This window comes from Rhineura floridana, chromosome 13 (genome assembly GCF_030035675.1).
Source record: "Rhineura floridana isolate rRhiFlo1 chromosome 13, rRhiFlo1.hap2, whole genome shotgun sequence".
In the NCBI taxonomy this organism is placed as follows: Eukaryota; Metazoa; Chordata; class Lepidosauria; order Squamata; family Rhineuridae; genus Rhineura; species Rhineura floridana.
Genome location: NC_084492.1, coordinates 39597994 through 39621343, shown reverse-complemented (window position 1 = coordinate 39621343; position 23350 = coordinate 39597994). Strand labels below are relative to the sequence as shown.

At 45.1% G+C, this 23350-nt stretch overlaps 1 protein-coding gene across 2 annotated transcripts in view; it reads left to right on the top strand.

The window, feature by feature from the left end:
- The first annotated feature begins 2547 nt into the window (after positions 1–2547).
- The window catches only part of FANCA (FA complementation group A), a 46265-nt gene continuing 25462 nt past the window's right edge, over positions 2548–23350 (top strand). For both annotated transcript variants that reach the window (XM_061594520.1, XM_061594519.1), the window contains exons 1-17: positions 2548–2688; positions 5107–5216; positions 6252–6339; positions 6828–6961; positions 8027–8122; positions 9233–9306; positions 9593–9705; positions 10663–10745; positions 11577–11610; positions 13059–13125; positions 14189–14301; positions 16260–16336; positions 17781–17922; positions 18980–19113; positions 20916–21026; positions 21481–21576; positions 21841–21900. In XM_061594520.1, the coding sequence (XP_061450504.1) occupies positions 2640–2688; positions 5107–5216; positions 6252–6339; positions 6828–6961; positions 8027–8122; positions 9233–9306; positions 9593–9705; positions 10663–10745; positions 11577–11610; positions 13059–13125; positions 14189–14301; positions 16260–16336; positions 17781–17922; positions 18980–19113; positions 20916–21026; positions 21481–21576; positions 21841–21900 (1581 nt within the window). In that variant the 5' untranslated portion in view covers positions 2548–2639. The remainder of the gene's footprint in view (positions 2689–5106; positions 5217–6251; positions 6340–6827; positions 6962–8026; positions 8123–9232; positions 9307–9592; positions 9706–10662; positions 10746–11576; positions 11611–13058; positions 13126–14188; positions 14302–16259; positions 16337–17780; positions 17923–18979; positions 19114–20915; positions 21027–21480; positions 21577–21840; positions 21901–23350) is intronic.

The following is a 23350-nucleotide window of genomic DNA, read 5'->3' as shown; positions in this document are numbered from 1 at the left end:
CCTGCGTAATATTTAATGGTAGGGAGTTCCACTCTTTTATTTATTTTATTTATTTTATTCAATTTTTATACCGCCCACAGCCAGAAGGCTCTCTGGGTGGTGCACAATAGTAAGTAAAGTCATCTGGCCTGCCACTGTGAGAACAGGATGCTGGACTAGATGTGTCCTGGCCTGATTCAGCAAGCTCTTCTTATGTTCTTATCATGCAGACCTCACATCTGGCCCAGGTTATCTAGACCACATTCACATCATACATTTATTCCACTATTATTTGAAACAGTCATGGCTTCCAACAAAGAATCCTGGGAAGTGTAGTTCGTTGAGGTGGTGAGAGTTGTTAGGTGACCCCTCTTTCCCTCACAGACCTGCAGTTCTCGGGGAAGAGGGTCTGACTGTGAAACCACTCTGGAAATTGTAGCTCAACTCTCAGCACCCTTCACAAACTACAGTTCCCAGGATTCTTTGGGGGAAGCCATGCCTATTTCAAGTGGAATTAGTGGAATAAATGTCTGGTGTGAATGTGGCCTTAGCGGGACAAGACTTCTGTCATTCTTTCCTTGCCAGTTGCAAGGTCATTCTTTGCTTCCCAGGAGGAGTCATGACCAGAGAGCAAAGCTGGCACCCCTGGAAGAGGACTGCTGGGGACAGGCCCAACTTTCTCCCTGCAGCCCTCCCCATGGCATGTTTGTCTGGGTCAGGAGGAGGCTGAAGGGCAACATGAATATCCCACCTGCCTAGCACTCCAAGGTCTGCTGAACAACAAGCTGCTAAGGAGAGTCAAGGAAAGGCAATTAAAAGGTCTCCTTAACAGCTCCGGCAGAAGTCAGTTTTCTTAATTGGTCTCTGGGAAAGCCAAGCCAAGCCATCGCTCGCTCCACCTCAAGACCTTTTGCTGTATTTTTCACTTGCTTGACCGGTTGTTGGTTGACTGCGGTTGTGTTTTCCAAGTGAATTACTGCCGCTTGCAGGACATGGCACTCAGAATGAGGAACTGCAGCAGCTAATGGGTACTTAGGCCAACTAGAACACATTGCAGATGGGAACCGGTCCAGCGCTGATGAGAGTAAAACCACATAAGTTATTCCTGCTAAAGCAGAGCACTGTGCAGTTTAACTACCTTACGGGCTCTTTGGCAAAAGGCCAGAGGTTGCTGCTTTTTTTTGGCTCAAAAAGAAACAAGCTACTGCAGTCTTCACCAAGACCAGATGTTTTGGACTACAACTCCCATCAGCCCCAGCCAGCATGTACTGGCTGGGGCTGATGGGAGTTGTAGTCCAAAACATCTGGAGGGGGGCAGCTTGACAAAACCTGAGCTATTATAGGTCAATCAATCTGCAGTAGCTGCACTAAGGTTTATTCTAACGTGCAGCTAGACACATTCTGTGAAGCGTCAAAACAATTTGGGCAGTGTGAAATAAGTTTTTGTGCAGCTGAGCATATGGGGTTTAATAAGGCGCTAGGTAGTTTCTAAAAAAGAAATAGATGAGAAAAGATAAAAAGTAACAGACAATGAAGATAAATACTGCTTCCTTTCAAATCTTCATAACCTTATACTACTAGTCAGTGCTTTTCGGTAAAAAAAAACACCAAGGTGCCAGACCTCATATATTGATAAAAACGCAGTGGGGTGCCAGCACAAAATGGTTGGCATGGGCAGCAAAAAAGGAGATGCACATATTCTGTACTGGTGAGCAATGTCACAAAAAAGCCCTGCTAATAGTATATTATTGGACAAATTACTTGACTAGTTTGGGGGCAGTGTGCTGGCTGCTTGTGCAGTAGGAAAAAAAGCTGAGAATAAACCCTGAGCTACACTCTTCTCTTGCCTTGAACACCTTTCCCAATGCCCTTGCACATTGAGAGCCAGTAGGGCATCTGGTAAGAGTGTCAAGACTAGCTCCTGTAAGACCAGGGTTCAAATCCCTACTTGGCCAGGAACCCCACTGGGTGACCTTGGGCCCGTCATCAACTCTCAGCCTACCCTACCTTGCAGGGTTGTTGTCAGGGGGAGAACCATGTATGTCACCTTGATCTTTTTGGAAGAAAGGTGGTATAAAAAGATGATGATTATATGATGCTTTTGAGTATCCAGGCCCAGAAACATTTCTCATATCTTAAATTAATGTATTAATTTAATTTATTATTTATTTAAAATACATCCTTAAAAACAATGTAAAAACTATTTGCAATAAAAAAATAGGGTGGGTCCTAAAAATATAAATCTCCGGATTCGAAGGGCAGGGAAGAGAGATCAGGCGCCCAAATTAAGGCTGTGGTGTCACACTTTGACAAATGCACGGCTACTTTCTCTGAAGGACGCCCTATCCCTGCCACAGACTCACAGGCGGAACTCAACCCTGCCTCTTAACGAGCCTTGCGCTATCACGCATGCGTAGAAGCCCGATACAAACCTCCCACGCCACCACTAAGATGGCGCCCGGCCTCTGCTTGACTTTCACCTCCTTTCCTTACCGCCACTCCCAAAATGGCCGTTTAGGAAACGGGAAAGGGCACACCTTCAGCCCTTCTTCCTATTGGGCAAGACGTCCAGCTGGCGGCCAATGAGAGCGTAAGGCGCGCTGGTTGGTTGTTGCGCGCGCGCTGTGAGCTGAGGGTCGTTAAGAGCTGCCGCCGCGGCGATGCCCGCAGGAGAAAAAGTGCCCGGTCGGGTCTTGTCTACGCTTCTGGGTAGGTGGCAATCGCATTCTGTGTATGCTCAGAGGTTCTCGTTGCAAGGGGCCCAGGGCTTGCCGAGTGGGGAGGGGGTTACATTTCTGTATGCTCAGAGGCTCAGTAGGGTAGAAGGGGGGATAGAAATATTTTAAATAAATAAATAATAAATGTGCGTGTGTGCTGTTAACCTCTGCAGTAATGGCTCATCGCCTTTAGAATGGCCTCCTTGGAGAGGCTTGTCTGGCACCTCTGCTGCTGCCATCTGGATGCTAGGCAAAACATTTGTTTTCCTAAGCATCTAAGAGAGAGACAGTGTTGTGTAGTGGTTAGAGTGTTGGACTACGACCTGGGAGACCAGGGTTTGAATCCCCACACAGCTACGAAGCTCACTGGGTGACCTTGGGCCAGTCACTGCCTCTGAGCCTCAGAGGGAGGCAATGGTAAACCACCTCTGAATACCGCTTACCATGAAAACCATATTCGTAGGGTCGCCATAAGTTGGGATCGACTTGAAGTCAGTCCATTTGCATTTCCAAGCATTTAAGAACAACTAATGTTAGCATTTTTAACTTAAAGCGGTTTTGGTTTTATTGCCTACTTGAATGGATTGTTGCTGTTTTAGATCAATTTTTTTATTTTTTTATTCTGTCTCTTAATTATTTCTTACTGCTTTGTTAGCTGCCCTGGGAACATAAATTTATGCTGAAGGTATGCAGTATACATTTATGTAAACAAACAAATATGTCTGAAGATAGGCTATGATGCCAGGCTGTAGAATATAGTGGCAGATGTTTGGGGAGTGCCCAGTAATATCAACTGGGTAGTGGCCATGGAAGTTAACCTCTTATGGGCTTGCTATAGGGATGTGCTAGGCCACTGTGTGAACAGGGTGGTGGACTAGATGGTCCGTTTGGCCTGATCCATCAGGGCTCTTTTTTCTGCTCTTAGAGCCAGAAAAAGAGTTATCATCAATGTATGTAGAGCCAGATGACTGGCCTGATTTTCAATGGCTGCTAGCTGACTAGCTATGATGGCTCTGCTCTGCCTCAATGGTCCACGGTAGCATGCTTCTGAACAGAGCTTGGAAAAGTTACTTTTTTTGAACTACAACTCCCATCAGCCCCAGCCAGCATGGCCACTGGATTGGACTGATGGGAGTTGTAGTTCAAAAAAGTAACTTTTCCAAGCTCTGCTTCTGAATACCAGTTGCTGGAAACCGCAGGAGGGGAGGGTGCTCTTGTGCTCAGGCCCTGCTTGCGGGCTTCTCATTCAGGCATCTGGTTGGCAACTGTGAGGACAGGATGCTGAACTAGAAGGGCTATTAGCCTGATCCAGCAGGCTCTTCTTATATGTTCTTTTAGTGAGTATTTGGCAATGCCAAGTGGATCCTGCTGAAGTGACTTGCAGACTGATAGAGGTCAACTTGATCTGGTGCAAGCCCCAAAGCCCAAGATGCAAGCAGTGCCTGTTGGTTATGATTGCCTTAGGGATTAGTGTGCAAGGTTTTGGATACAACAGGGCAGAGGTGGAAAGATCCCAAGTGTCTGGTCTTCCATGCTCTTAAAAAAACACAACAAATAAACACATGATGGTTGTTAAGAACTCAGACTTTATTCTCTGTTCTCTCTAAGACCTGACTAGTAAGGCTTGGATCCTAAGAAAAGTGAACTTAAGCAAGTTCATGGAAGTGAGGTGTTGTGTCCCCTCCTGCCTTCAACAGACCCCCGTGCCTCCCAAACCTTCTCAGGAGAGTCAGTAAGGCCTGCCTGAACAATGTGGAATGGAGTGCAGGGGGCTGCTGGGGGAGGGAGACTTGCCCAGAATTGGAATTGGATCCTCAGAAAAGTTAAGAAAGCTTATGGAAGAAGAGTGTCCTGTTCCTTGCTTCCTCCAGCAGTCTTCACGCCTCTGGAGAGTCTTTTCAGGGGTCACTGGCTGTTACAGTGGGGAGAAGAGGATGGCAAATTTTCCATCTGTAAACTTCCCTAAGTAAACATATCTTAGGATCCAATCGCATCTGTTGAAAGGTGATTCTTGGAAATGGGAAATATGTCCCCGTTCTCCCTTACGACTCGCAGAATTCAACTTGGCTTGGCCCATTTGAGAGCCAGTGTGGTGTAGTGGTTAGAATGTTGGACTACGACTTGGGAGACCAGGGTTTGAATCCCCACACAGCCATGAAGCTCCCTGGGTGACCTTGGGCCAGTCACTGCCTCTCGGCCTCAGAGGGAGGCAATGGTAAACCACCTCTGAATACCATTTACCATGAAAATCCTCTTCATAGGGTTGCCAAAAGTCGGAATTGACTTGAAGGCAGTCCATTTCCATTTTGACCCATTTACCAAGACCAGTTTAGCAATGTGTTGTGGCTTGATGTCTAAGGCTAAGATGTCTGTCTTTCTCTCAATCCCCCCCTCGCCCCCCTCTCCAAAGCTGGAAGACCCAAGAAACAGAAATGTAATCTTAAAAATGAACAGAAGCTGCAGGAGGCAGCTCTTCATATTTTGAGTTGCCATCAGAACCTGGGCGATCTCCTGCTGGAGGTAAGGAAGGTAGCAATATTGACTTTGAACAGCTTCCTGGTGCTTTTTCTGCCATAGAAGTTCAGCGTTCAGTTTGTTTCTGGTTTAAATTGTCCTAAAGGATAGGCTGGGAATATATGCAGATTACTGCAAATAAATATATGGAGTTGATTCCTGTTGGAGACAGGATAATATCTCTACAGGGAGCAGAATTGGCTTATGGTAGCAGCCGTAAGCTGACTTGACTCAGAATCAAGTTCCACTGAGCTCAGTGGGGCTTTCACCCTGTATTTATTTATATTTATGAAATGCTTCATAAAATAAATCCTTCAGGTGTCCTCTTAGAAATAAAAACATAACAATAAAACCATGCTTCAGTACAAATCCACAGTATATCAAAAACTACAAACCATTGCAAAAGCCATACATACCACAATAAAATACAATCTCTAAACTCGTGAAAAAAAATTAATTTCCTAGGGGAAAGTGTGTTAGGATTGCGGCTTTACTTTCTTTTGAACAGTTTCAGCACTACTACCTGTTAAATTTCCTTTAATCATAAAATCATTGTCTTTTAGAAAAGAAAATGTGTGGATAGATATCTGAAACACACAGACGTTGCTAGGTGCCCACATTCTTCTTCCTTTGGATATCATCTTGTTCTATGAAGCTGAAGAGACTATATGAATAAAAAAGAAATGTGCAAGCCTGTCAACTGAGTATTTCCCGTTTACCGATTGTGTTCCCTTTCTCTTTGCAGTCTGCACTAACCGGTTGCCCTCCTGATGTTTTGGACAACAATTCCCACCAGCCTCAGCCAGTGTTGGGTGGTGCTGATGAGAGTTGTAGTTCAAAGCATCTGGTGGGCAACATGTTGGCAAAGGCTTCTCTCTCCCATTTTAGAGCAGTATTATATTTCTTTCTGGATTCTAAAATGTTTGCTGTGCAAGCACGCCCAAGGCTACATCTGGAACAGGGCCAGCAAATGATGGAGTATTTGATATGTACGCAGTAAAAACAAGATTATAATTTTCTCTCTCTGTGTTATTTTTACAGGTGGGAAGTTCAGTATGGAACAAGCCATTATGTTCAATTAGTTCAAGTACACACGGCACTGAAGCTCCTGTTCCAGAACTGTTTGTGGGTGGGTGAAGGAAGACCTGTTTTGCTGCTGCTGTTGTTGTTATATTACCCACCCTTCACCCAGAAGTCCCAGAGTGGGTTACAACAATTTAAAAACATATAATTAAAACAGTTTAAAACAACCTAAATAACAGAGAATGCTGCTGAAAATCAAGTTCATCTATTCAGAAAGACAAATACATTCAAATCAATGGTCACTCTCAACCGCAGCTGGGAGCAGCAGCTTCCCAAGCTTTGAGGCAGCAAACTTTCCTAGCCTTGCAGCCTGAACCTTTTTAGTTAAAAATGCTAGGAATGCAACCAAGGAACGTTGTAAAAGCATTCATGTGCTGTTCCTTGAAATATACTCTCCCCCCTCCTTGCTATTTCCTGGTGAAATTTCAAGCTGTGTGTTAAGGCCCATGTGCAAGAATGGATACGGCCGTGATGCCCAGTCTGCCTTTGCTGGCTGCCTCTCCCTTTTTTAACTCTTCTGCTTTTATGTTCCAGTCTCAGCCTTGCAGGATCAGGCCTCCACATTGGGTATGCCGGTGGGAATCTTGTCAGCTAGAATAGCTGCCAGCAACATCGAGAAGATCTCTGCTGAGTCTGATCAAGCTGTGCTGCTGAATGCTGAGCAGAGGGTAAGTGGGGAGGAATATCGTTTTCAATTGTGGCCAGAGTGGGAGAGAAGGGTGCATCCCATGTTTCTGCTGTTGTTTGTAAGTGATGCTTACATGGTTGTTGGAGGTACTAAAGACAGACCGGCAAGATGTTGTTTCGCGTTGGATACAAGATCAGTTAGAGGGTCCATCAACAGAATTCTGGCTTTCACCTGGGTTCACCTGTCAATTCCCCTGTGGTCAGGAAGGGAAATCTTTTTATCTCAGCACGCTGCATTTATGGTGCTAGGTGCTGTAGGCCAGCCTTCTCCAGCTTGGTGCCCTCCAGATGTTTTGGATGACAACTCCTATAATCCCCGGCTAGCACAGCCAAGCTCCCATCAGCCTCAGCATCTCACAGCCATGATGGTTAGGGCTGATGGGAGTTGGTGGCCTCCAGAAGTTTGGACGACATGTTGGAGAAGGCTGTTGTAGGCAGACTGGCAACTTGCTTAGGAGGCTGGAGCCTACTCTCTCCCTTCCCTATAGGACCCCTTCTCCCCCGATTTATTTTCCTTTCCTTTTTTCTCTCTCTCTTTAAAAACACAAGTCTGCTTTTTCAAATGATATTGTGACTTGATGTGTTTTGGTGCTCTGTTTTCCCCCCTTTTATTGTTCATGCTTGTTACTTGTATTACAGAAAAAAATGAGAAACTGATAATCTATGCATAAAAAACTTGCTTAGGAGGGTTCTGTGGCCTACTCTTACCTGGCTGTTATCTGATAATTATGATAGGCAAGCTTCCCCTCTCCCCGCCCCTGCCAGCTCACATTGGATTGGAAATATTTTCTCAGCTTATATCTGAGACATTTCAAATTTGCTAACATTCTCATGATCCCCCTCCCCCCAGCTGCCTCCCTCCCACCCAGCTTCCTTCTGGTCTATTTACTTCATCGCCCTAAATCCATCACCTCTTCCCTTACCTGGCTGGTGCAAGCAGCATCAGAAAGAAGTGAAGGAAGGAGGTAAAAAGTCTGCACCCTTGTAAACTGCCAGCTAATTTTTTTTTTAAATGAAGCTAACAGCACTCTGTTGTTCAATTCCAGAAAAAGTTGTTATGCTTGCTTCAGACCTTGAAGGATTTGTTAACGCACAATGGTTTCTGCCGTTTGCTATTTGCTCAAGAAATGTGGAAATTGCAGGTAAGAGCTTTGTAGATAGGTGGGGCTGCATGGCAGAGACACTATATGCTAACTCCTATCAACACCAGCCAGTACGGCCAGTGGACGTTGGGAGCTATAGTCGAACAACATCTGGGAGGGCCACATGTTCCCCATTCCTGCTGTAACCTAATTACTGGGTGATTGTAACTTCTCTTGATGATGCATTATTTTATTTATACCCTGTACATCAGAGTGTTTCACAGCATGGGACCAGTGATACTTAAAATGCCCAACTTCTGGTTGAGGCCATTAAGGCCTCTGTAACACAGGGGACAACTAACAGGGTCCCTCTGGATGATCTCAGTGATTGGGCTGGAATAGAAGGTCTCAGCCAGTCCATATGCTGGACCCAAGTTGTTCCATTGTTTTTTGTATATGAACACAAGAGCCTCAACCCGGCCTTGTAGCATTTGGGCAGTCAGTGCAGATGTTTTAGCAGAAGCGTCACATGTTGTTGGCTGTCTGCCCCCATCAGCAGTCTAGCTACTGCATTCGGCACCACCCGGAGCTTCTGGACCAGGTCCAAGGGCAGCCCCACATAGAGCACATTGCAGGAATCCAGTCTTGAGTTACCAATGCACGGATTACAGTGGTCAAGTGATCCTGATCCAGATACGACTGTAGCTGGTGTACCAGACAAAGCTGTTAAAAGACACTTCTAGTCACTGAAAAATACCTTTAAGCGTTTGTGGAGAAATGCAGGATTTCTCTGGTTTTTCTTCCTGATGTTTGAAAATCATTTAAGTAGCAAACTCCTAGGTGCAGGTCTGTTAAACTCTCAGTATTGTAGCATTAAAAATACTTGGCCTGTGCCAGTCATCTTATTTTCTCTGAAGTATTTGTGGAGTTGTGCCTTACGTCGTTTGGCTCATACTGTTACTACAGTATCTCGTTCACTCAGAGCAGTCTCCCGGCTTGCCGTTTCTGAGGCAGCAGATGGTTTGTGGCTGGATGTGGGGCTTTCAGCAACTACATGGGCCCCTCTAATCAGCTGCTTAGTCTTAGGCAGGTAGTTCAGTTATGCAGCTGTTGGTGTTGGCCATACCTGTTTGCAGGTCCTGAACCTCACGGTAGCATTGTTTCTCTCAGAGCCCGCTCATTCTGGAAGTTGCATGGCACCTGCAGAGAGAGAACATTGTTAGCCTGGAAGAGCTGCTGGAGAAGTAAGTATTGGCTTGCCAGCATTTTTGGCTTGACATGAAATTTGTCAGCTCTCTGGATTCTTGTTTGTGACACTTTGCATTTTCCACTCTCAATATAAAGACGTGCTTGACAAGGGTGCATGCACTGTGTATAGAGTGCTAAGCAAGACTTGCAGCGATCCTTGACATGAGTTAACAGCAAAGAGCTGCTTTAAGAGCCAAGAACCGGACAATGCAGGGTTGGGGAAAACTGTCCCTAGAAAAAGAACAAATGATGGAAGCCACAGTTGCTGTTGTATCTTCTCAGTAATCCAGATGCTTCTGCGTTGGAAGAGTGGTTGTGCGGAAGCCTCTGTTGTCTTTGCCATCAGACAGAAGATCCATCCCTGGACACGGAGACCTTGGGGTGCATACTTACAGGCAAGCTCTGACTTCGAACGTATTGTATACGGGGGGAGAAGGTGCTGTCAGATGTTGGCTCCTGCGGAGACTAAAAGCAGGTTCCTTTGTGTCTGAAGGCAGTGCCCATGGCTTGTTGGCAACCTAGGAACCTTCCAAGGACTGAGCATTGCCTGCCAATTTCTGCCTTCCGCAGGGTGTTCTGGGCCAGGGGTGGGGGGCCTGTTGGGTTCCATCTCCTATCAGCCCCAGCCAGCTAGTCAGTAGTTGCAGATATGATGGGAGTTGTAGTCTAGCAACATCTGGAGTATTAAAATGTGGCCATCCCTGGTTCAGGCCTTTATTCCTTCCCAGCATAGTCCTCTAATTGGGAGTCATACAGAACCTTCGCTGATCGGGTCAGTCTTTGGTCCAGAATATTCTGATAGCTGCCATGTCCACTGAGCCAAGGGAATGTCACCCTTCTTGCCTTAAACTGTCTTTCGCGGCCTAAGCTTCTTCAGTTTATCCTAGTTAACACCTTTGTGACCTCCAGGACCTTGCTTAATTCCTAGTCAGAATTAGTGATGGGTTCTACTACTGTCATTGTTAAGCCAGACACCAAACCCTTGCTTGGGGAAATATCAGCTTGGTATCCTGGCAGACTACTTGTTACAATAATGGCAGCAAAGGGCCAGCACAACTTTTTTGGAATGTGACAGTGCATTCACAACAGTCGTGGTTTTTTACAGTTTTTTAATTGCCATGAGATATAGAGTGGGAATGCTGAGACAATTCAGGTTCTGCTGATTCTTCTTCAAGAATTCAGCATTTCTTTCCTTCTTCATGGATTAATGAAACAAAAGGGGCCCTATTCTGTACAGAAGAGATTTCCAAGCACCATTTGTTGCCGGCAGTCCTCCAGCCTTCCACATTATCTGTCTCCCCTTCTTATTGGTGTAGGGGAATGCTGACCATGCCTTTACTCTTAATTTGTAGACTTCGTGACTGTGCTTCTTCGTAACGGATTTCAGAAAACATTTGTGTTGGGAAAGAAGTTGGAATTGCAGAAGATCTCCAAAGTGAGAATGCAATGGAGTTGCTAAGTATTGTAGCTTTTAGTAAAATGGTATTGAAGCAGCAGAAAGATGAATGAAACAAGTCAGTGGCTCTGCAGCAAGAGCTTGATTCTGCCAGTCAGTTTAGTGGACAATACAAACCTAAACAAACCGCTGCCCCAGCATGGAAGAAGGCACCTTCTGGTGTTCCTAGCTTGCAGCCCATAGACAAGACAACTCAGCAGTCTTAGCCCTCAACAGTGATTTTGTGGGCCTTGGAGTTTTTCTGAAAGCTCATGCAACCTGGGAGGCAAGCCTGAGCATGCAAGTGACCACTCTTCTAAAGTTGCTGTCTTCCATTAAGGGCCTGCGCTTGCTTCCTCAACCTTTTTCTTTCCTCCAGAGAGATCAAGAGGTCCTGGGGTCATGAGAGGCCATAAAACACCTTTCTCTTTACTTTTAAATGTAATGAATCTCTGGGTAGAATCTGATGTTGTTTCCTCTGCTGATGGAAGCCAGTCATCCGTGGAATGGGGAGAGAGGCAGGAGTTGCAATGCCTCCACCAATGGTGCTCCCAGTGTCTTCTCCAGAGGGAGGATCACCCAATCCTCTTGAGTAAATATAAGGAGAAGAGAAGGGCCTGTGGGGGAAATGGCATCATTATCTGTTCCACTGACTGACCGTCTTCCATCAAGGAAAAGGACAGCATTGGATTAAACCCTATGCACTTTACTAACTGGCAAATGTATCTTTAAGTTGAAATAGCCAGAGCATTTTAGAGTTTGTTACTTGAGCAGATCTGCTGAAAACCTAATGATAGTATCATGTGTATATGTGCTTTTTTTTTTTAACAGATCTGTTGTGCTGTACTTGACAGAATGCTGGCATGTAAGTGGTGCTTGTAGAACTAAATTACATTGGGATCTAAATTATAATTACACTTCAGTAGAGATACTTCTCCCTGTTCTGACAGGGTGGGGGTGTTGTAGATGTGCTGGAATCTGCTGTGTATGTAATTAGCTTTTCAACTACCCCTGCATGTGTAAGGGGGGGCTGGGGATTGCTAATGTAAGGAGCAGTAATGTGAAAGGGGAATAGCTTGAACTATGCCATGTGGTGACTGGTGCCTTGTAGATGGCACAAATGCATTTTTAATAATCATGTATTATCAGCTGGAGTTTGAGAATGAAACAAAAATCTTCAAATTGCACATCTCTCTGAATTGCAGTAACATATCTGGGTCTGTATCCAGCATCCTCTGTCTGCTAGCACAGGGGTGGAGAAACTTTGGCCCTCCAGTTGTTGCTGAACTGCCACTCAAAAGGGTGAATTTTAATGCTGCACAAAAGAGGAATCCAGTGCAAGTGGAACTAGTTTCTGCTAGTGGAACTCTTGCTGCTCATGGGGTCCTGTCTCTGTTGGGATCTGGACCAACAGATAGCACAACCTATTGTGCAACTAAGTCACAAGTGACCTGCTTATGCCTTTTCTTACGGACCAACATTTTGCTGGCGCAAAACATTTAGCTAGTGGAGCAAGTGTACTGCTAAGTGACTTTAACTTAGGACTACAATGGATGCAACCCCTACTTTAACCCCAACCCCAACATAATTTCAGTTTTCTGACACTCTCATAGAGCTGGGAGGGTGGCTTACGGGCTTCCCTTGGTGAATTCTGACCTTTATACTGTGTTTATGTATATGTTTAAGTATATGGATATTGTTTATGTATTTTGCTTTGTAAATTAATTTGATATGTTTTTATTGTACCTTGTGTATTCTATTGTAAACCTCTCTGAGATCTTTTAGATAGTAAGCGGTCTATACATGGAAATAATAATAATAATAATAATAATACTTTGCATTCGGTAGTTGTCACAATCTTGTTCATCTTGACAGCCGTGTCAAGACCATCCCAGCAAATCTCCAGGTCCCAGGATTCTTTTGTTCTGAAGCTGATTGCCTTTTCCCTCTCGCTGCTTTGCTGATGTGCAGCTCACGTTCGTTTTAGAGGCACTTGGCACAAGAAACCTTCCTGGTGAATTGTGCCGCAATTATTTCCAGAGTACAAATTTTAAGGCAATCTTTAGTCACTGTGCATGCCAAGCCTCTTAAAGTGTCTCAAGGTCAGGGTTAATTGTTTCCAAGTCCCTGCCTCTTAAGAAACTGTTCATAATAGCGTCAACCTTTGAAGAACTGCTCTTCCTCCATTCTCCTAATGAGGGCATCTCCTTAAATGTCTGTGTCCCCCAAATGGCTTCTTCCATATTGTTTGTCTGATTCCTTCTACGTGTGTTTTTCACCCACTGAGGCCACTTTGTTTTTGTTTCTCTTTAGGGGTGCTTGATGCTGTGGCCAAAGAGAAGCAGAAAGACGCTTCCGCGTTGAAAGCAGTGAAGTGCTGGTGAGGGCTCTGCCCCTTTCTAAAGGTTTTGCAAAAGAGAGAGTGGTGTTATGCGTGGCTCTGAGAGCAGTGAAATAGGGGAGCGCTTCTTAACTATGCAAGTGTATCATTTCATACAGGGGTGGGGAACTGTTGGCCCATCAGCCCCAGCCAGCATGGCTAATGGTCAGGTATGATGGGACACGTAGTCCAACAACTAGGAGGCCGCAGGTTCCCCATCCCAGATTTAATGGAATGTTGCTTGTAATTTCAGTTTCCTTCTCACCCCAAAGATGCATGCAAACCAAAGGTCACTGGTGGTGTGAGAGAACCTCCCTGAGAATACAACGTGTCCAGCAGCAGTTCTCTGTAGACCAGGAGTGGGTGACCTTTAACCCCCCCCCCAATGTTGTTGGACTACAACTCCCATCACCTTTGGCTATTGGCCATTGCTTGCTCGGGCTGATGAGAGATGTAGTTCAGTAACATCTGTGGGGGGGGGCAAAGGTTTCCCACTCTTGCCATGAACAGCCCACTGTTTTGGTACAATAACATAATACTTATGTTCTTTATCTTCGACACCTGGCCAATATGCAACTTAACAGCAATTTGTATGAGAAATCCTAGACCTTATTTCTGAAATCAACAGGATTGTTGCAGCAGTTGTGGGGTTTTTTTTATCTTGAGCTTCTTATGCAGGCATTCCTCTCCAGGCTGCAAGCTGCAGATGCCACCTGCTTTTTCTCACCAGATGCCTGTTTATGGCCCCCACTGAGTCCAGTTCCTGGAAGTTGATGCATTTAAATCTTTTCCTGATTGTCTGTCTCCATTCAAAGCTCCATCCCTCAGCCCTTATCTCCATTCTTTGCTTTTGTGCAACAGCTTACTATTTAAAGAGAAAAATCCTGTGTATTTTTTTCTGCATATGTTGTTAAAAATAAATGATAAATATTTACATACATTTTGACAGTCTTCCTTGTGAATGTCGATTTAGTGAGAAAATGAGAGCCATTATCAGTAATTCATGCCTGATGAGTCATTGTTCTTGAGCACTTAGACGTAAAGGTTTGCTTTCCATTTATAGGCTCCGTGTGTTTGGTGTGGCGGCATACCAAGGTACAGTCCCTCCAGAGTCTCTGCAGCCATTCATTAGTCACACCTTGACCCAGGTTCTTACCTACAACCCTCAGCTAAAAGGTAGGACTTCCTCTCAAGGGAACTGGGAAACATCTATACAGAAATATACCTACATCTGTTTGAAGATGCGTTTGGAATTCAGTGCTTCAGTTAACACTTAAGTGTGAAATTAAAAGAAAGCAAGATGGTCTCTCTCTCTCTCTCATTAAGAATACGCTGCATTTACCCAGGAGTTAATGACAATTGTGCTGACATTGTAATTTTGATTATGTGGCCATAACTCACATTGGTTAGAAATGTCCCAAAATTGTGGAGTACTTGAAGTTAGCACTGGCCAGTATACAAGATATGACTGGTTACTTATAAGCGTTAGATCTCTGAGCTAGATTGTTTTGCCATGTTGCATCATTAATTTCAACAGGGGATAGAGGAATGATTATACATCTCTCTGCAGTCATAATGATTGTTAGTCCAAACTTGGGGTGGGGTGAGGGGAGATAAAGAGGCTCCATCAGTAACAGAATGATTATTCAAATGTTGGGGTACAAGGTAACAAACCTTACTGGGAATAGGGAAAGCCAATAATCACACAACAAGTTCCTAATGTTCTAGAACTTGACAGTATAAGTTTCAGAAGCTTATATTACTATGGGTTGTATCCAACTAAGTCCACTCAGAATAGACCCACTGAAATTGATGATGTCATGTCCACTAACGTCAATAGATCTACTCCAAGTAGGACTAGCATAGGACACCATCGTGTGTTGGAACTAATTTTGAAATGCTGTAGTGCTTTATATGTCTTGTTTGTGTATTTGTTGGTATGTTACTGATTTTAGAATGATTTTTGGGCTGAGGGGATGAGAGAGGAGTTAATCAGGCTGGGGGTAACCCTTCATATACCTGAAGAGGGCCTAAGTGGGGGTGGGGGGAGATTTCTGGAGGGTCTGTTTTTTCTTTCCCTGCCATGCAATCCGCAGCTACTGAAGAGGATCCTCCTTTTGACTCAGATCCTGCCAGTGTCCTTACAATGCCACCCCTGTTTCATGTGGCTTTCAGACATAGGCCTAAGGCAAGAGGTGAGCAACCTGCTCACCTGGGGTGCATGTGGCCCTTGGCCTAATTTAATGTGCCCCTCAGCTTGTTTTTAAAAGCCCTCTGCAAGTGATCAGTTCAGACCTCTGACAAATTGACTGGGCAGGGGGAGGGGGAAGGCTGGCTCCCTACACTTTCGGCTCTGGCCCTACCCACTGCCAGCATTCAGTCCCTGACAGATTACCCTTGACAGGAAAAAAGGTGGCCTACCCATGGTTCAAGGCCAGACCAAAAGAAATGAAGCTGGGGCCATATGGGAGAAATGGGGGCCCTCGTGGAAGTTGAAAACCAGATGGCTTAAGACTGAAGTTTCTCACTCCTGCTTCTTAGTCTTGTAAAAATATATTGTAGGCATTTTTAAAATCACTTTTCAGCTAAATAAGCTCTTAACTGACTGAGTGACAAAAGTAAAATACACATTACTCTTGCATGAACAATTACTTTTCATGTAAATGTTACTCTTCAGCTGCCACCAGTAGAACTGCTGGCTATTAATCTGACAGGGAGGCCACGCCGCTCCTGGCTCCTCTGGAAGATGTTTGGACTCCAGGAGTCACCTGCAGTCTTACTAATTCAAAGCATCATGCAGAGAATTTGTTTTTCACTCATCCTCTGCTATGCCCTTCCTGAAAGGCAGCCCTGCATCGCCCTACGGAAATATGAACACTGCATTATTGTGAATTCACAGTTTTTTACTCATTATCTCAGCTTTTCAGAGAGTAGCCTGTGTGAGAGCGAGCGAGCGAGCGGGGTGTGTGTCCTGGGGTTAATGGTTTGAGGAGTTGCTAGAAATAATTGACCTATTTTGTGAGGGAAAAGCAAGGGAACTCTGATATTTTTATCCTTCTGTGGCAGCGCTCTTACTGTTTTGTGAATTTTTTTTTCTCTCCCCCCTGCCCCTGCCGTATCTTTTCTGAATACAGTTTCTGACGCCATCAATCTTCAGAGAGACTGGAGCTTTGCAAGAACAAGCTCAGTGCTCACCATGCTGTTCCGCAAAGTATGTCTTCCTTGTGGGATCTGAACAGGAACACTTAACATTTTAGCACCGTCCCCTATTGTTATTTTCTTAAGTTTGTGTTCCTTAAAATGACTGGAACTAGCTTTTCGGCTCTCGTGTCACACTCCCTGGAACGTGATCTGCACTGAGCCCGGGCTTCTGAGAAATGGCATGTTTCAATTACAGTAAAATAGCTTGTTCTCTTTCACTGAAGAATAGCCAGCAGCATTGTAAGCGGAGACCAGGGAGCCAAATAATGCATCAGGAAGATGATGTTCGTGCCAAGAGGCTTGCAACACAAAAAGGGGCTATAAAAAGTAGATGTAAAAGGAGAGCATGGGGAAATATCCATGGTGTTAGTCTTCGCTTGCTTGCATGCTTGCAAGGAAGGGAAGACATTTGGACCTCTCATCACAGGTGTCCAACTCCCCAGGACAGGAAGGCTGGAGCTTTTTAAAGAGCTCTTTCTTCAGCAAAGAATCAGCTCTATTTACATTGGAGTTGGAGGCTACACACCTTCCTGGTTCTCAGCCAGGCCCTGATCTGGGCAAGTGCTTCTATGCATTTCCCCTTCCTCCTGAGTAGCTTCATGTGCAGTTGGCCAGGCACTTTGGTGGCAGCTTTGAAGCTTCTCCCTGGCTCACCATCGCTCCTGCTCCCCGGGGGGAGATGAGGGGTGGTGGTCTGGAACTGATCAGGAACCCAGACAGCTGCTTTGGGGCCATCCAGTCTGGGGCAAGGATGCCTGGATCAAACAGCTTCTCAGAGTCACTGGCAGTGTTGAGATGTGTGTAGGGTCCTCTTTGCCTGCTCCTCCTCTCAGGTTCCAGGTCTGAAACTCAAGCAAGCTGCTTTATACTGAGTCAGACCATTGAATGGTCCATCCAGCTCAGTACTGTCTGCAGTGACTGGCAGCGGCTCTCCAGAGTTTCAGGAAGGAGACCTCCCTGAACACAGAGCTTGGAAAAGTTACTTTTTTGAACTACAACTTCCATCAGCCCAATCCAGTGGCCATGCTGGCTGGGGCTGATGGGAGCTGTAGTTTAAAAAAGTAACTTTTCCAAGCTCTCCCTGAACATACCAGAGATGGAACTTGGGACCTTCTGCATGCACACCAGATGCTCTGCCCCGATGCACAGCCCTCTCCTGTCCGAGCAGGCCTGATGCCTGACAAAAGGCCTCTCATGGTGCTGTCATGACAGTAATTGGGTGTGAGTGAGGTGGGTGACATCTTTTCCTTTGGAGGCCAAACACTGAATAAGAAAGTTGATCTATCCCAGACATGCAAAATTTGCTATTCTTCTTCACCCCCCACCACACGTACCCTAACAAAATTGGTCAGAAGTGACTTACACGTGATGGTGAGGACCCATGTGAATGTTCTTGGGTGCTCTGCCCCAACTTTCTTAGATTCCAAAAGGACTTCCTTGATCTTCCCTTCTAGCTGTTTTTGGTGTTCAAAGCAGAGGAACTGATACGTCATTTGCAGCAAGTCCTGGAGACGAGTGAAGTAAATTGGCACCATGTCCTGTCCTGCGTTTCCACTCTGCTGGTCTGTCATCCCGAAGCAGAACGCTTGATTAAAGGTATGTAGAGTTTGGAAAACTCTCCTTCTCGTTTCCCAAGGCCAGAACCGAGGGACATGCGGGGGAAAATGCCTAATGCAATGTGATGCTTAAAGCTGGCTGTTCAGTATTTTAGAAATATTCACAAAGAATATTGGTCTGTCTGTCTGTCTGTAATTTATTTATTTATTTATTTAACATTTGTAGGACATATATATATGTCCTACAAATGTTCCCAGTCTGAATTTGATTATTTTGGCAAGTCTCTTTCCCTTGGAAGGTAGGAACACAAGCTTAGGTGTGAGCATTAATATCTAGAGATCTTAAACGTAGCCTGCATAATGTTTAAACCATAAAACCCTAGAAATAGTTATGAGGTTATTATGTTTGTTCACTTTTGAAGTAAAAATATATTATCTGGTGCTCATTCTGAAAACTAGTCCAAAGTAGCTAATAGTAAAAATGAAAAATCAAAGCAATTAAGAAACAAATTAAAAAGCAACACCACCACGGCAATAAATACAACAGGAGCCAGCAGGGGGGGAAATATTGTAGCAACAGCAGCAGAAATCAGTAACTGGATCCCTGAGAGAGCCACGTCTTTACCAGGCAGCTGAACACGTACATACAATGAGGATGCTGGTGATTATTCCACAGTATTGGCAGCACACCACAGCTACAAAGGTCCTTTCTCTCATACACACCCACCACATCTGCCAGCAGGGAAATGTGACGCAGGACCTTTGATGATGTTCAGTGGCTAGTGAGTTGGGCTAGGACAAGGAAGACCTGCATTCAGTCCACCTCTCAAGTTTATTGTGTGACCTTGGGCCAGTGGGGAAAGATTGGTACATTTGGTGCTGTGCTGTGTGAACTGGGCCAGTGTTGTCTTTGTAGTTGTCTGTCGCCATTTCTTCAACGTCTTCATAAGATAAAAAAGTCTTAATATAGTAATATTCAAAGTCTTGTTTGGCAATGATTTAATCTTTGAGCACAGGACTGCTGTTGTGTGTGTTTTTTAAGCATCCAAGTTCCCCCATAGATATATAATAATTTGGAGATCTTGCTGTGCTTCTAGACCTCCTGGACCATCTGTTGAGAAAAGCCTTTGAGAACTATGATCTGGAAAACATGGTCACTGCGTTCTTAATAGTCCGCCAGGCAGCTCTGGAGGGTCCTGCGATGTTCATGCCTTATTCGAAATGGTTTAAGGTAACGGCAAATGGATATGTTTTTCTGAGAAACTTGCTATGTAAGTTACAAGGATTTGTGTGTGTGTATGTTGCATTCTACAAGGATAGACAGGTTTCTTGTACTGAGTGCACTGCTATGTCAGAACCCAGGACTTGAAGATGCTTTGTGCTTGTTCTGGGATGGATTTAGAGCCAAAATGGAGCAAAGCTGCATAAGCAAAGGAAGAACAGGCAATCGTTATTCACGCACATCTTCATTTATCCAGATGGCAGAGGGAATGCTGAATAGAAAACTCAAAACAAAAATATTATAAATCAGCCTTGGGGTGGGAAATGGTTGGACCAATACTGCAGAGAAGAATCTCAAAGAGTTCAGAGGTGGGGAATCTGTGGTTAGGGAGGTGAGGCAGCGATTTCTGACCTGTCCTATGTTCATCACAATCACAGCTGTTTCCGTTCTGCTACAGGTCTGCTTCCGCTAAAACTTATGTCATTCATCTCACTGTCCACTTTGGTTGAAACTAATTCAATTAAGTACTTAATTTCATTGGAAGAAAAACATAAAAAATAACATTTAAGTGAAGTGTGTGGACTCAAAAAAATTGTAGCAAATACCACTTGTATTCACTTGCGTGGTTTCTGTTTCTGACCTCTGATGAACATGTGAATAGTGGCAGTTTCCATTTCTGGTGGAATTCTCTGACCCCTTATCTGTGGCCCTCCAGACGTTGTGGGACCTCTTGTCCCCTTGCTCCTGATCTTTGGCCACATTGCATTTAGAATCCAGCAATGCCTAGAGGGCCACAGGTTTCCTACCCATTGCTATAGTGGATCACAAGCAAATGAGGCGAGAAGTTGTTGCCAAAAGGGAAAGTTCCATTTTTGGGCTGTAATAACTGAAACATTGCATACCAGATGGAGAAGAGACTCATCCTGCAGACTGAGTAGGCCTCAGCCCTGGTTGTTCCACATCACCACTGAGGGCAGGAAGGGTTTGACCAGACGAGATTTAACGTAAGATGAGCCTGGTTGGATCAGTCCAGAGGGCTTTCTCGTTTAGGGAACTTTTTCCAGCTGGTGGGCCAGATCCTCACCTCCCTGAACCCCAGCAGGCCATTTTGAGAAGTGGATAGGGCCACCTGCCTGTCAATCACCTGGTGTCACTGTGACATCAGGTGAAGTGTTTTTCCTTTGCCTGGAGGGCTTGAAGTCAAGCTGTGCGGGGAAACCCTGTTTTTGGCAGGGAGCGGCATCTTTGCCTCCTCCGCACCTGACATCAGTTGTAGGGCAAGTGGGCGTGGCTTGGCAAAAACGGCCTCATGGCCCTAACTATTTATTTATTTATTACATTTCTACCCCGCCTTTCTTTCCATGAGGGAAACCCAAGGCGGCTTACTTATGGTTCCCAGGCGGTCTCCCATCCAGGCACTGACCAGACCTGACCCTGCTTAGCTTCAGCAGGGAGCTGGCCTCATGTGCCTTCAGACCATAGCCTGGGACCATGCAGGGGTTCTCCATGCCCATCCAGTCCAGCATCCTGTTTCCTACAGTAGCCAGCCAGATGCTTTTGGGAAGTCCCCACACAGTGCATGAGCCCAGTAGCACTCTCCTGCTGTCTCCCACCCCCTCAGCAGGTAGTCTTCAGTGGCACACCTGCCTCTAGTCCCACAGGTAATGTAGCCATTAGACAGCCTTTTCCTCCATGAATTTCCTGAAGCTGTCCAAGTTGGTGACCATCACTGCATCTTATGGGAGCAAATTCTATTGTCTTAGGTACGCACATAGTATAACTATCTTCAGTGCATTGCTGCCTTTTTCCAGGTTGCCTTTGGGAGCGCCAGTGGCTTCCACTATAGCAGTAAGAAGGCCTTGGTCTTCCTCTTCAAGTTCCTGTCAGAGTTGGTGCCCTTTGAGGCCCCGCAATACTTGAAGGTGAGAAATTGTTATGATTGTGCCACTCTGCTACAGTTTACTTTCCCCCCTAAACACTGCTTGAACCTCTAGGAAGTGTGAAACGGTCTAAGCTTTCTTGCTTAGGCCATTTGCATAAAAAATGCAGCATACTGTGCAATGTCTATACAATAAATCTTGCTTCTTGTAAGTCCTGGAAGTGCTGTTCCTGCTACAGACATTCACCTCTTGTTCTCAGTAGCCCATACCGTGGAAGGGAATGTGCAAAACCACTAGGGGCATCCTGAGTCCACAGCAGGGAGAAAGACAACTGTCTCTTTGCCACTGATCAGTTCTTCCCACTATGGTGGCTGTGCGTCGTCTGCTTTTGCTTAACAACTCGGAGAACTGCTTCACAAGCGTGTCTTGGAACGCCAGGTTGCCTGGAAAATGGAGTCACGCCTGTTGGCGTAACCTTGCTTTGAATCCTCTCTAGGTCCACGTTATGCACCCGCCATTTGTGCCCCCCAAATACCGTCCCTTCCTTCTGGAATACATCACTCTAGCCAAAACCCGGTTGGCTGATTTCAAGGTCAGTGAAGGGCTTCTTTCTTTTCTAGGGCCCAGTCTCTTTAAGAGGGAGGTGCCGGGGCTCACTCACCTACCTGGAGTCTGCCTGCTCTCTTGTAGATGTGCAGGGGATGCTGGCAGTGTTTCTGCAGGGTCGGCTGGACAAGATAAACCTTGGAACTGTTGGGACCAGTTCTGGGGCTCAGCCTTGCCTCACACAAAGCCCCCTGTCCTTTTCCATCACTATGCCCTCAGCTGTGCTCCTTTTTCTTCTAATGCTTTCCAGATTGCAATGGAAGACATGGGTCTCTATGAGGATCTGTCTTCCATGAAGGAAGCTGTGCAGGTACACAAGAACCACCCAGACTGAGCGCCTCCTAGTGATAAATGCTGTGCCTTGTTGCCGTGGTAACTCCTCTCAAGTACAGATCTTCCCTTAATATATTGGTTACATGGGGAGAAAATTAGCAATATGACTTTACATTAGTGGATAGCAAGTTTCACCTTATTTTACTGTTTTTTTTAAAAAAAATATTTTCAAAATAGAGATAGCAACATTTTTTAAACCTTTCTGTTGCTACCATGATGCATCTCAAGGCATTAACAGGGAGAGCCAACACTCTGGCCTGCAAATGTGGCTGGACTACAGCTTCCACCATCATCCCTGGCCATTGGCCACGCCGGCTGGGACTGTTGGAAGTTGGAGTTCAGAACAGCTGAAGGGCACCATGTTGGCTACACCTGGACTATAACACTAACACTGTAATGTGGACACTGGACTTAGGGAGGACGTAAAAAGGCTCTGTTGAAGGGAAAGTGGGAACTTCTTGACTTAGAGAATTTATATCCCATCATTCCACAGTTTTGTAAAAAAAACAATGGGTTGTATCCAGTGTAGCACCAAGTTTTATTTTTATTATTATTTTATTAAATTTATATCCCACCCTTCCTGCCAGAAGGAGCCCAGGGCAGCAAACAAAAACACTATAAGCACTCTGAAACATCTTAAAAACAAAAGAAAACATGTTAAGACAAAACTTCGTTAACAAAAAAGCATTTTAAAAACATATTTAAAAGCAATCCCAGCACAGATGCAGATTGGGATAAGGTCTCTACTTAAAAGGCTTGTTGAAAGAGAAATGTCTTCAGTAGGCGCCGAAAAGATAACACAGGTGATGCCTGTCTAACATTTAAGGGGAGGGAATTCCAAAGTGTTGGAGCCACAACCTCTCCTGGCCCTCCCATGGTTTAGAACTCACAGCCTTCCTTTGAAAGGAGGCAAAGGCTTTTACTGCACACGCTCAGGATAAAAAGGGTGGGTGACAGCAGCCTTGTATTTGAGCACTTGCTGATGGTCATAGGTGAGAGGGACCTGGATGTGGGCAAGGGAGTGGTGGTGCTCTGCCCCTCCTTGGTGTTCAGCCTAGAACCCCCCCAGGCTGCCATCCTTCATCTGCACCCAGCGTGGAAATACAGCAGGCAGTTGGATGAGACTCTGTTGCAGGCTAGTAATTTTTCTGCTCCTATTTACAAGGCAGGCAGAAAAGTATATGTGGATCCAGTTTTAATTTCCATGGCAGATATGAATGTAACATCCTGGTTTGATTAGTTCAGACCAATATTATAATATTCATTTATATCCACAATTCTGTTTATATTCTGATCCAAGATGTTGGGACATGTTGATGGACTGTGGAAATGTATAAAACCCTGCTTTTTAAAAAAAAAAAAAATTAAGTGTGAGGAATAAACATTGCTGACTGTGGCTGTGTTTGCTTTCAGGGAGTTCTGATTTC